The 14,179-nt window shown below is 34.4% G+C and overlaps 1 protein-coding gene across 2 annotated transcripts in view; it reads right to left on the bottom strand.

Annotated features, from left to right (window-relative positions):
- LOC129901727 (uncharacterized) overlaps positions 1 to 10,060 on the bottom strand; it is a 49,502-nt gene extending 39,442 nt beyond the window's left edge. Inside the window, exons 1-3 of one of the 2 annotated variants that reach the window (XM_055976992.1) lie at positions 9,908 to 10,060; positions 2,613 to 2,788; positions 354 to 2,528 (exon numbers count right to left, since the gene is read on the bottom strand). In XM_055976992.1, coding sequence (XP_055832967.1) covers positions 354 to 2,528; positions 2,613 to 2,781 — 2,344 coding nt within the window. In that variant the 5' untranslated portion in view covers positions 2,782 to 2,788; positions 9,908 to 10,060. The remainder of the gene's footprint in view (positions 1 to 353; positions 2,529 to 2,612; positions 2,789 to 9,907) is intronic. The other variant, XM_055976985.1, reaches the window with a different exon arrangement.
- Between the last annotated feature and the right edge of the window lie 4,119 nt (positions 10,061 to 14,179).

The raw sequence follows: 14,179 nt of genomic DNA, 5'->3' as shown, positions 1-14,179 counted from the left end.
AAGGGGTCGTTTGATAACTGGTTGGTATTATGCAGGTATTAGTTATTCCATCTCCTACTCTGCATAAGATAATACACAAATTCCCCCATAACTTATACATGTATTTAGTTATGCGGGTTGCTAAATTGCAAACCAAATGTCGTATTAATTTTATGAATGACTTATTTCCTAACTAGCTACCAAACATTGCATAACTTTTACATAAATTAATACATGAATAAGTTGCTTCTTTATTGCCTACGAAATGACCCTAAGAAGACATATTTATCTGTTAATCTGGAAGCATTTAACTTCATGAGGGAGCAAAAATTTGAAGGCTAGTAAAAGAGTGTATTTCAGCTTCAAGGAATTACCATTTTCTAAGCATAATGCATCTGCCACTTCAGGCCCTTCATACAAGAGAGCTTTATCCAACACCTCCACTTTCCATGGAGAAAAAGGTCTTTTTGTGCTTTCAAACTCATGAAGCTTATGGACTCCATACTTTGAACCAGCACTATAACAAGATTGCCGGTATCCAATTGCTTCGACCGGATAGAAATTTGAAGGAAGAGAAAGATGAGGCAGAACTACAGAAATACCGTCCTTTGTGACCAAATACAAACAACCCTGAAAACTACAACCTATAGCTTCGTCCACTATGGCATCCCAACCTTGGATGTTATAGCTGCTGTCATCATTTATTGTCATGTTCACATTTGAACTGGAATGAACAAGTCGACACTTCCCATTTTCCCAAGAACATTTTCCCTTCACTAGCCGAGTGATCCCAAAAGGAGAAAAACAAACAACGTCATCTTCTTTAGATTCATCTATAGCAAGAAAAACTTTTCTACTATGGCATGACCGTAATCTACTACCAAAAATCCTATTCTTATTTACATCAAGAGCATCAGATAGGCTACTTCCATATGAGCCATACTTCCTTTCCTCGTGTGTATTATCAACGAAAGAAGACTCTCTAATAATGGATGATTTTCTTTGTTCCTTCCCACCAAAAAAATTGGAAAAGACCCTTTGATAGCCAATTTCAGCTGCACCTGCCTCCCAAGCAACCAACATTCCATCACTCAATTGTTGAGGGTGTAATTTCTCAAGTGAACAATACTTCTTTGGGATATGGTCATCCACATGTATTACATACGTTAAACCATATTCATCGATCACACAAAATTTTAAGGAATGGGAAATGACAAGAAGCCGTTTGAACCTTCTTCTACCAACAAAATCTCCCGCTTGATTGATGAGCTGACCACATTTCTTCTCTTCAATACAACTTTCTCTGATCTTTGAAGATGAATTCTTTTGTTCTTGAGATACTAAAGAAGGAGAAACTTCACAAATATTTAACAGATCTAAAGATGCTATATGTTCACCGGTTAATGCAATGTAAATGGAGACTAAGCCAGAAAAATGAAGACAAATAAGAAAAGCATGAGAAAATCTAAACTCTGGCCACTCAATTGCTGACCTGCCCTCGAGGCATTTGCCCACTGTCACCGAGCAAACCCACTGCATTCCCCAATTAATTAACCTGGCCACTGCAACTAAAACTTTACAGCTTGTTCCATCATCTATATTTGTGCTTTCAATTTGAACATCTTTCTTTGTATTCAAGGCAAACCCAATCAAGCATTGCGCATCATTAGAGAACACTCTGAAACATTTGTAAGAACTGCTCATCTGACCAACTAGAGCATCAGGAGACATCTGTATGGAATCTGTAGATATACTGTCTGCATGATCTTCGGCTGAGATATTACCATTCTGTTTGTCATGTGATATAGGACAACCATCAGATAGAAATTCCAATAGCTGCGGACAACTGAGAAAATTATTAAATGAAACAACTGAAGCAGATGAAGGAACTGATGATTTATCTGGGAACTTTGTATACACTGTTCCATCAGACTTCATTGTTTCAACTTTAGTCAAATAAGTACGAAACCATCTCTTCACTCCAAAACTCTCAGATGACGCCTCCTTTTGACTCTCCATAGAACAACTATTCGCTCTTCCCCCAGTTACACTAGACCAACTCATGTCACTGACATCCAGAGAGTCATTGGACTGCATGGTGGAGTCACACACGGTTCCCGATAGTTGAGCTGAAGCTGTTGACGGCCCCCACTCCACCCATAACCCTTGACCTACATCATCTTGTTCTGTGGGTGTTATTAACTCGCTCATCATATAGGATTGACAAAAAGCATGGACAGTTACCCCCTCACTGCCTAACACAAAAAGCAGTTCTTTGAAAGGAACATTGTCATGCTGACTACATAAATCTTCACACCTACCCCAAGCCACTGTGCTTACATCAGAAATAGAGGGGAAAGAGATAGATTCAGTAAAATCAACTGCCTTTGTTTTTATGTTACACATCTCCATCTCAATGAACTGTGAAGTGCTCTCACAATCATTCCCCAACTCTGTTTTACCAGGTAACTTGCACTCCAGTGAACAGGAAAACAAAGCATCATGATTCTGGAGATTCTTATAGCTTTGTGGATCCTTAATACTTTTACCTGCAAAGCACAGGAATCTATTAGAGGTGATTATAAAATCTCCATTGCTGAAGTGACAGGTAAGTTAAATATATTCACATTTACCCAATGGAAGTAGCAAAGCTTCACAATGATATGAAAGTAGCAACAATAACTCCCGTCTTGGAGAAATAAAACCTTCACAAAAGTCTGACAGGTTGGCTTGGACTCGCGAGGACCCCCATTTCTGCAGTTGCAGTATTGCAGGATCTTCACCACCATAGGCAAAATCCATGCCAGCTCTATACAAAGGGATAACAAAAAATAAGCATAGGCCAAAAGAAATGATAGCCATTGACGTATTGGGAGTTGGAGGTAACAAATTCAGAAAAGAACACGATAATATGTTCAAAAAAGCCCATGAAATTTGTTAGAGGCCGAAGACATGATTGACTTTCGTAGTCATTTTCAAAATCTATTATGGTTCCATTGATGTTCTACCCTCTACATTTTCTTTTTGCTGGCATACACCAATAATACATATAACATTATCAATCAAAAAAATGCCCATGAAAAGTTAGAACCAGTTAGATGATACAAGATGTTTTTCCAGTTAGCACACAAAGTCATAATGAGAATTCAATTAGGAAAGGTAATAAGTCAAGTAAGAGAAATGGCACACTTAATATCACTATTTCTTGAGGAGCGAAGTAAAAAAGACTCCACAATGGACACTCACCCTCCCTACTTTCTCCTCTATCCTTTATGGACAACAGAATGGCTATACTTGAAAATAAGACTAACCAAAGAAGCCCCCTCTTTTCCTAATGCTAATGCAGACTTATTTTATGACACGAAAATGTGGAATGAGATCTAAGAAGGTACTTATAAGAAAAAGGAGCAATTTTCGTCACTACCCAACACAAAATTTCATGTATTACGATTAAGGAGAAGAGAGTCAGATGACTCCACAAAGAACATCATCCCTTACATTCTCATCTAGCCTTATGGGACACATCAACATGGCAATAATTTGATTGAAAACTGCTTCAGATATTGGGAACTTTTGGTGGATGCACTGATTCTACAGATATTGGGAACTTTTTGGTGGATGCACTGATTCTACAGACAGACTAAAGTGGAAACTGAACAGCAAAGGGGCCTTCTTAGTAAAGCCAATGTATTGGCAGTTGAATCAAAGAGGTCCTGTAAAGGAGAATTGGCCTAGGAAACAAGTCTGGAAAGTAAATATCCCTATGAAGGTGGCATTCTTTGTCTGGTTGGTGATTAGGAAAGCTTGCCTAACTCAAGATAAGCTACAAAGAAGAGGTCTTCAGATTTGTTCAAGATGTCTTTTGTGTGAACAGGAGGGTGAAAACAATGAAAACTTGTTCCTACAGTGCAGGACAACTATAAATTTGTGGCACATGTTCTTTTGTATTTTGGGAATAACTTGGGTAATACCTAGCTCTACTTTGGCACTGTTGAACAATTGGTGGAGTATTGGGAATAGAGGTGGGGAGGACTAGTGGAAGATCATTCCTGCTTGCATTTGGTGGACAGTGTGGAAAGAAAGGAATGGTAGACATTTTGAAGGCACTAGCAGTTCTATCGAGAAAATTAGGATGCATTGTCTTCGCTTGTTCTTTTTCTGGTGTAAACAAAATATGTGGGGGGAAGTAAGAGAGTTGGTATATTGAATTGGAAATGTATAATTGTATAGGGTTCTGTGCAGGGGTTTAAGCACCCTTTCGATGCTTGTAAAGTTTCCAACTTAGCACCTTTTTCTAGGATGGCTAAGTTTTTATTGAATAGAACTGTTGTCTCAAGAAAAAAATGATTGAAAACACCATCAAGCCAACTCCAAAACACTGGTTTTTATTGACCTCGAAGCGGACTTGTTTTCATACATATTCACAGGTAAAAAGTGATGATTTGGGAGCTGCATCAAGAACTAGCAGGTCTCTCTATTCGAATGAACGCAATGGTGGATCCAGTATTATCAAACCATCCATCCTGCCTCAAATACTCTCAGATCATCCTAATGAATTGGTATGTAGGCAGTGGGACAAAAAGGGGATCTTATTTCAAAGAAGGAAATTGTGATTGAAGGTACAATGTTTCACGGATATAGTCAAAGGATGGCGGAAAGTCAGTGGGAGTCCTGATTATGCTTTGGCCATAAAAGCTTAAAATGTTGAAGCAAAAATGCCAGAATGGAATGTGAACAATTCCGGTACATAGAAAGAAAAAAAAGAGTGGTTTACTGGAAGGACTAAGAATGTTGGAAATCAAATAGAGTGCAGAAATATTAAACTGAACAAAAAATGACAGAGAAGGCTCCAACATTGATGAAATTGCAACAGATAGCCAAAATGGAGAAGATATCCTCGTGACAAAAGTTGAGATGTTTATGACTAAAGCACTTTGGAGGTTTTCCAACCTCACACAAGAGATACTCAGATGGACAAGTTAAAGCTTGCAAGGGAAATTAAGGCTAATCAAGACAAAATTATAGTTGAAATTCTCAAGTCTTACCAATAACTTTACAGTGAACCAGAAAGCTGTGAGCCTTCTATCAAGATAAATGTCTCCAGAAAATCAAAAGAGGAAAAAACTTGGTTGCAAAAGCCCTTCACTTAAGAGGAAGTGGTACAGACAATTAGAAGTTGTGAAGGAAATTGTTATGGTTGGGATGGTTTTAATATGGCTTTTTTTTTAAGTACGATATATAATTAATAGGCACCAAGTATATGCAAATAATAACAATAGCAAAACTAATGTTAGCTCCAGCATAACATGGTTTTAATATGGCTTTTTATAGAAAACTGTTGCCAAGAGTAAAACTTGAAGTTAAGAAAGCAATTTGAGTGTTTTCGTGATTATGTCAGATTTGGAAAAAAGCTTACATGCATGATGTATTGGATTAATCCTTAAGAGAATAGATCCTTTGGACAAAAGAGACTACAAGCCTATCAGCTTAGTTAGGTGCTTTTATTCTAAGCTTTTCACTGAAAGGTCAAAAGTAGTGATTACCAAATTAGCAGAAGAAATAAAGAAAATCACATGGCATTTGTAAAGGGCAAACAGATTGTGGTTTATCATGATTGCACTGAATGTATAAATGCTAGAAGGAGGCAAAGCAGTCTGGTTTTAATGAGTAAGCTTGATATAAGAAAGTGTAAGACCATGGTAAATGTTAATAGGTCATTTCTACTAAACTTGTTGAAGGACATATTGGTGAAAGATGATTAAATGGGTACATTTATGTAGTTTTACTTAGAAATTTTCTGTTATTACCAATGGGCCACCAGAGGGCTTCTTCCTAGCCCATAAAGGTCTTAAACAGGGAGACCTTATCTATTCGTTCTTAATTATACTAGTTATGAAACCCATAGCTGGGATGTATATAAGTCTGCTTCTTGTAACTTGATCAACCGCTTTTCAGTTAATAGAGGTTGAATTATCTCACATTTTGTGTGGGGATGACACATACATAATGTGTGATGCTGAGGTGATTCAATTGAGATATTTAAAGACTATCTCATGTTCCTGTAGATTTAGAAGATCTGGTGTTGTTCGTAGAAAATCACATCATTTTGTTTAGTATTTTCCGTAGCTTCTTTCACCTTGTAGTTTTCAAACCTGTTTTGAAATGTTTTTCTTGAGCCGAGGATCTATGAGAAACAGCTTCCCTACCACATAAGGTTGTTATAAGGTTTGCGTACACTCTACCCTCCCAAAACCTCACTTGTGATACACTAGGTATGTTGTTGTTGTTGTTGTTGTTTATACTTCAGGGTCGTTTGGTTTAGAAGAAAGTTATGCAGGAATTTGAAATTGTTTATGTTGTGATTTATAATGAAGAAATTGTTATACAGTGATTAATACTTAAGAAAATTTTATACATCAATTAATTACTCTATAAGAATATTTTTGTCTTTATATAGTTTAGTTTCTGCATTACTATTACACATATTCTTATTTCACATTCTATCATGTATAGAACAATATATAGATTCTCGCATAATTAAATGCAGTATTATTTAGTACCGCCAACCAAACACTATATTATCTTAAGAAGAATTTTATATTGAGATCAATTATTGGCATATTTCAACCAAACACTATATTATCTTATGCGAGATTTTATACTGGGTTTGATTCTGCTTATACTCAAACCAAACGACCCAGACGAGTGTGATTTGCCCTTTTGTTGTTTGATCAAGCAATAAGATTTTATAACAATGGGCAAAACACACTTGTATACAAAAAGTATGCCAAAAAGTAGAAAACCTTACAAAAAGGTACTCCCTCCGTCTCAATTTATGTGGAACATTTTCATTTTAGTCTATCTCAAAAAGAATGTCACATTTCTATAAGTAGAAACAACTTAACTTTAAAATTCATCTTTTACCCTCAGAGAAATAATTCATAGTCACACAAATGTTGAAGGTTTGTTTTAGACCACAAATTTGAAGTCTTCCTTTTGCTTAGTCAAACGGTGCCACATAAATACGAATGGAGTGAGCATGGTGTTCTACAACTTATGTTGTGTTAAGATATTATACCCTCGTCCAATTTAAGTCAAGGTGTTTGACAGGGCACGGAATTACAAAGGAAAAAAAGACTTTTGAAACTTGGGGTCTAAAACAAGCCATAGATATTTGTGTGGTTGTAAGTCATATCATTAAGGGTAAAACGGGGAGTTTAAAATTAAATTGTTACTAAATATATGAAGGGGTCCTTTTTGGAACGGATTAAAAAGAAAAGAATGTCACATAAATTGGGATAGAGCGAGCACAATTTTGCAACATATTTTACAGATATTTAGAGTTTCTAGATAAAGATTTATGTTAGAATAGGAATAGGAACAGTATATAGAATCCTACTTGGAAAAAGATTGTAGTAAAGTATCTATAAATAGGGTATCAATGTAATAATATAGATACACAATTCAATAATATTTTTCTCTTATATTTCTCACATGGTATCAGAAGATTGGTGAGAATCTAGTGAAAGAAAATTAGGTTAGAACAACCATTGTGCGTCAAATTCCAGCTACTTTCTAGGGATGTTTTATGTCAACCCTATATTCGTTAGTGTCGTGTGAAAACCAACACAACCACGGGGTCCACCAACCTCTTGTGACCATAACCCACAAAATTCCACTAGAAAAAAACATTTCAAACACCGTCAAAAGCAGCCTTCTCCGGCGAGATCCACACCACGCGTTGGGCGCATGAGCCTCTTTACATGCACTTTTTCGAGACTTTTTGTTCTCCAATAAGGTCACCTACCAGTTCCAACCCTAAACATATATTTTTCTTCAAGTTCCGGCGAGGAAATCACTATTCCAACGACTTCAACATTGTTTTCGGGCACTTTTTCAGCAATTTTTCCTCAGTAGGATCCCGCATCGTTCTGATCCTACCCACATACTTCTTTCCTTATTTTGACCAATTTGCAGCGATCAGATCTGATTTTTCGACCATCAGATTCTGACAACAATTTATATTTTTCTAGACTTTAGGCTACAAAATTCTGATTTCACAAGATGCCTTTCGGGAGTTTATATCTTAGGCTCCAAAATTACGGGAATTGAAAATTCAAGCCCACGATCACTTCAAAATCGTTAATGACAAGCTCAAACTATTTAGCTTGGACTTTCTTGGTTGAGTTGTGGTGCAAGGATCAAGGTGTCCAAGACCACTTAACGAACTTTGTTTGTGTGATAGATGAAAAGGTGAAGGCTAGTGAGGAAGATGCAAAAGCTAAAGCACAATGGGAGAAGGTTGATGCTCAATTATAGTGTTCTACGATGATCTATTGATTCCGAGTTGTTGCCCTTTTTTTGCCCATTCCAAAACATGTTGTTCAGTTTGGGAAAAGGCTTGTGCTTTTTACACTAATGACATATCTCGTTTCTATGATGTGATATCTCGGATTACCAACTTAAAGAAACAAAAATTCGATGTCTACTTACTAGAGACAGGTACAGGCAGTCATGTAGGAATTTGAAACATTGATGCTAGTTGGTATGAACGTGGAAAAACAACACGAGTACAGGCAGACATTGTTTCAAGTTCTTACACTTGTTAGACTTCCTACTGACCATGATTCGTGCGTGATCAGATTTTAGTTAGTCTTACAGTTCCTACAATTGATGAATTGTTCTCTATCTAATTCGTCTTACCGCGCCTCCTAGTCATAAAGTGATTTCATCACTCAACATTGACTCATCTATTCTCACATCTCAAACCATAAAAAATGAACATCTTAGTCTATGGTGAATTGATGAGGAAGAGGTCATCACAACCTAAGTGAAGTTATTGTCATAGGCTTAGACACACTCGTAACTTATGTTATAATCTGCATGGTCGACCACCCAATAATGATCCTATTGCTCAAAAGAAATATAATGAGTTCCTTCAATTCCTTTAGGGGTTGTTTGGTAAAGTGTATTTATCCTCTAGATCCATTATGTTGCAACTCATCGGCTTAATTCCACTACTCAATATTAAGGTAGAAGGTTAGTAGGGATAGAGTGTTGTCTTGCCTTGCGATGCGATGGTTTAGGCTTGTTAGTGCCTGTGTAGTACTAGTTATGCCTTGTAGTTGTTTCCATATGTTGTGTATTGTACTTTGAGTATAACACTATTTCTTATTAAGTGATGCATTCTTCATGGTTTTCTTGTTTCTTTACTTGGGTTTGGTACACTTGAGTCGAGGGTCTTTTGGCTCCAGACCCAACTTAGTGAGATTTCACTGGGTATGTTGTTGTAATTCCACTACTCAATACTTTGTCCAAAGAGATTCTATAAAACAAGGGCTTCACTAAATCTCACGACTATCCCAACTCTGTCGTACAATCCCTAACCAAACAAAAAAGACTCCAGTTCAAAAAAATAAATCCAGGCACTGGTATGGCATAGTGGTCAATTAAGTAGGTTGAGAACTATATGGTAAATTTCTTCCATTTGCCCTATCCTTAATCAGTTACCCGACACTTGTTGATGAGATGTGGCAGGCATGCCAAGAATTAGTGGAGGTACACGCAAACTAACCCAACCCATTCTAAATCACCACTGTTGCAAGTTCTCAACTCATTAGCCCAACCCACATCATATTTTCACTATTATTGAGATTCTAATACAGCAAATTAGTTTCAAACTCTTCAAAAATGAAACAAATTTAGTCAGCTGCAAGATTTGCAAAAAAAAAAAAACATCTTTCTTAACCAATCCATACTTTCAATATTCCAAATCAAAAACTAAAATTGACCCAGGCACCAGATTTCAAAAGGGGTCTTCATTTACCAAGATTCTTGTGAAAAAAAAATAAAAAAAAAACAAAAACAATCAACGATTAAAGCCTTAACAGTTTTGTCAAACATTGAACTCATAACTTGAGAAAAAAACCTGAAAAAGGGTAGAGTCTAATCGATCGATTGTTGGGAGCAGCTTTGTTGTTTGAAGGGTCTGCTTCTCATAGTCTTCTCTCTTTGCCTTTCTTTCTCTCACACAATTCGAACCAAAGAAAAATGGTGGCTTTTGCACGATCTCAGAAATATATATTATGTAATTTACCAGTTAATTATATATTGGGACAGTTGATTTTTCGTTTTTTTTCTTTTTTTGTCTCTGTTAGAAAACTCTTTGATATTTTTCTAGAAAATGACAAAATGTTTCCTTAGGTTTTGAAGGTAAAATTGAAATAGCGAAAGTGGCGTTTGAATATATATATATTTAAAGTAAAAAATGATATTTAAAAATTGAAGTTGTGTTGGTCATGATCAATACAAATTGAAGTTATTGTTTTTACTTTTTGTGAGTAATTTGAAGTAAAAAATATTTTTTTTGTTATTTTTCAAATTTTATGGCCAAATTGCTTAGATTGGAGTCTCACTCCAGGAAAAAAAGTAAAAAAAATGCATGATCAAACGCCTTCATACACTTTATCATTTTGATTTTTATAAATTTGTCAAAAGTTAATATTTTTGGTTTCTGTCAAATATTTAACATTTTATATTTTTTAGATTGTGAATGAAAAAAATAAAATTTTATCAAATTTTAAAATATGCAACACAAAAACTTATTTTAAAAACTAAAAAGATATATAAAAAAATTACACTTCAAAAAATTATATCAAACTTTCAAAAATAAATCAAAAAATAGCATAAACTACAAAAATTATACCTCTAAATATGAGTTTCTGCTAATTTTCTTTCTTTTTAAAAAATTTCCATTAAATCTAAAAGAGAGAAATTGATAAATATCTAACGGAGATTAAAAAATTTATCAAATTTAAACGACTAAAACTATTATGTGCAAGTTTAAGGGACTATTTGGATTTACCATCAAATATATGGACCATTTTTGTCATTTTCTCATTATTATTTCACAATTTGTTTGTAATAAAAGCAATGGAAGATATTATTTCACAATTGAAAAGTTGTAGAAAGGCATCTTTGATTCCCTAACCTTTTGGCTTTTAGCATGATGTTGAAACATGGATATTTTCTTTTTTTCGTCTTTTTAAAAGTTTAGGTGAACATATTATTTTATTTCTTATAAATTGAAATATCAAGGTAATATGTTAATATGTTAATAAGTACTTTATAAACGAGTAAAAATGGAGTATTAATCCCTCAAATTGACAACAATAAACCCATTTTATTCTAAATTCGTAATTGTTTATTTTTAAGTTGATCTTCAAAATTTAAATTAGTTTATTTAGTCATTGTAACAAAGATAAAATTAGTATAGTAATTTTCGAGGGGTAATGAGAGTTTAGTTAAATATAAATACAAAATCAATTATTAGTACAATAACAAACTCAAAATGTTATCATCTTAATAAATCTTCATGTAATCACTAACTTAAATAATTATAAATTTCTTTAATACTCCCCATCAAGCTAGACCTAAATTAATACTCGAACCATTAATTAATAGAGTACTTAAAGTCTTAAAGATAGTTTAATAACCACTAACCAAAACAAATATTATGTGGGTTAGTTATTTTTTTCAGCTACTAAATTTGAATTATTTTTGATTACTGAAGATTGTGATAGATAAGTACATATTCATGCTTAATAAGAGTTTTCAAATTTGACTTTAAAATATATAGGTTTCCTTTACTTTGTCTTCATATATATAGAGAGAGAATTTACTCTTTTGACTTTCTATCCTAACTTGACTAGTTCATGTGTGATGATAGTCAAATAACAGAATATGTCACTAATATGATATTTCATGTTAGTGAATCTTTGAATCATTACTTTTGCAGCTCTTCACTTAAATCTTCTGCTAGTTGCAAATTATTTTCTTTACATTGGTAAAGAATTTATTGATTTGATTAATTATTTTTTTTATATTGGTTAAGTATTTATTGATTTAATTTATTTATTTCTTTTATATTGTGTTACGCTTCAACCTCGACAGGCATAATTGGTATTTGGTGTCAAACTTGACCCTAAATCAATTCTTGATGGACAACTGTGTTATTAACATAATATCAGTCACAAAATCAAGTGAATAAGCAAGTATATATTATCGTCTTAAAAATAAGTCCTCAGTCAGCAAGACCCTCCACCAACATAACCTGTATTAAACTCATCAATTCATATGGAACAGAACCTAAATCATGTGTAGAGTGTCGACGTCACCAAGTTTTCCATAATCAAGTAACATTATGCGGGTCGTCGAGGTGATATCTGAAAACATATAAATTGAACACATGTATACATATACGATCAAGGTTAATAGGTTATTGTGCCAAAAGGACAAATAACAAGGTCGACATGACTTAACAACGCACATCTATATAAATCAAAGTCTACAAGGCTATAAGAGCAATATATTCGGTCGGAACCTATCTCGACTAATGATAAAAAATATTTATACACTCAAATGTCATATGTTACACATGTTTTAGCTAAGTTTTGGGAGTCAATTCATGTATATTCATGTGTTTTGAGTATAATTAATGTGGATGAGCTAATATATGTGTGATTAAATATATTTCAGATCAAACTACAGCAAGAATCAACCTGAAATAGCAAAAGAAATAGAAATCAAGCATTGTGGATAAAAGAGACATGACTTGACAGTGAAAGAAAGGAATCTGCGACGTGTGAAAGACACTCCAAGATGAGCTCAAAGCCAGGACTGTGACCAAACTTCAAAGAAGGAAAATTTCATTTTGCCTCTGTAATGCAAGGCACACCGATAAGCCCAAGCTGCACAATGAAAGGCGCACGTGACCCCAAGGTGTCACGTTAAGGGTCGCTTCATGGAATCAGTCCCAGACATGACACATTAGGGTGATAAAGTGGCATTTTTATAATATCGTAGTTATAAATTTTGGGTCTATAAATAGATCTTTTTAGAAATCTGTTTATCATGCTATTATTTGACACTGACATCAACTATTTTTTGGGAAGTTATTATCAACATTATCTTATATAATTTCGTATATTTTTTTATCATTTTTTATTAGAATTGTGATTGGAATTATTGTGGGATCATCAATTGTGTACTTTGACATAATGTTCTTTAGTTGTTACAATTCTTTTTTAATTATTTGCATAAAGTTATAAGTAGTTAAACTCCATAACCTTGGGACCTAGAATAGGGATAAGCATAATGAGTTGTGCACATGAAATCTTTACATAAAAGTGTTGGTCATTTTGCATTAATGGTTCTTTCGTAAAGATTGTTTTTTATGATTGAAAATATTGAAAAAAATTTAACTCTAAACTTGTTTGACAAAAGAAGTTAAGATTAGGAAACACAATCAGTAACATGGATTGGGGCTATCAACCTTTATCGAATAGTTTAAGCTAGTAATAGAAAATATAACATGAAACCTATGACGATATTTATATAATGACCACCCAAGTGTCAAAATGATATAGGGTGACATTCTTCTAATTGGGTTGAAAGACTTTAGAACATATATAGTTTCATCAGTTTTACACGATTAACATGCCAAAATGAGTTGAGTAGTGAACTATCTTTTTGTCACGATCTGAATCCGAGTGTGATGACACTTATTTATTCTCACCGAACAAGTCAGTCTAAACTCAATAATTACAGAAAGGTAAAATGGAAGCAATTTAAATAAGGCATAATTTAAATAAAAGCGGACGTTTTAATCAACTAAAATAACCCCCAAAGATTGGTTATCACATGTATAAGCCTCTAATGCAACGAAAATGAAAGATAAGTACAAGTTCCGATGTCTTTGTTTCTCAAATAGAACAAAGCATAAGAAAAGGGACAAGGGAGATTGCCAGTATCGAACAACTACCTCTCAAGTCTACTCAAAAGCCTCGGATAGAGGAAGAAAAGTTGTATCACGGTCCAGACTCGGAACATGCACAAGTGTAGATAGCAAGGAGTGAGTACCAAATAATACGGTACTCAGCAAGCCAACTAATAAAATAAAGTAAATCTAATAGAATGCTAGAACTCATTTCATCCCAACCAAACCTCCTCAACTACAACCTGCATAGAAATCAGCCTAACCTAAACTACACATTCACAGATAACGCATAAATCAACAATAGCTCATCAGCATCACTGAATAAGTCACATCAGTATCAAATACATCAATCACAAAACACAAGAGGCATATGCGCAACTTCACAATGATGGATACGATGTAATGCAATGCAATGTGATGTCA

The sequence above is a fragment of the Solanum dulcamara genome, chromosome 1 (assembly GCF_947179165.1).
Source record: "Solanum dulcamara chromosome 1, daSolDulc1.2, whole genome shotgun sequence".
Taxonomy (NCBI): Eukaryota; Viridiplantae; Streptophyta; class Magnoliopsida; order Solanales; family Solanaceae; genus Solanum; species Solanum dulcamara.
The sequence above is the reverse complement of the archived record's forward strand: the minus strand, read 5'-3'. Positions and strand labels throughout refer to the sequence as shown.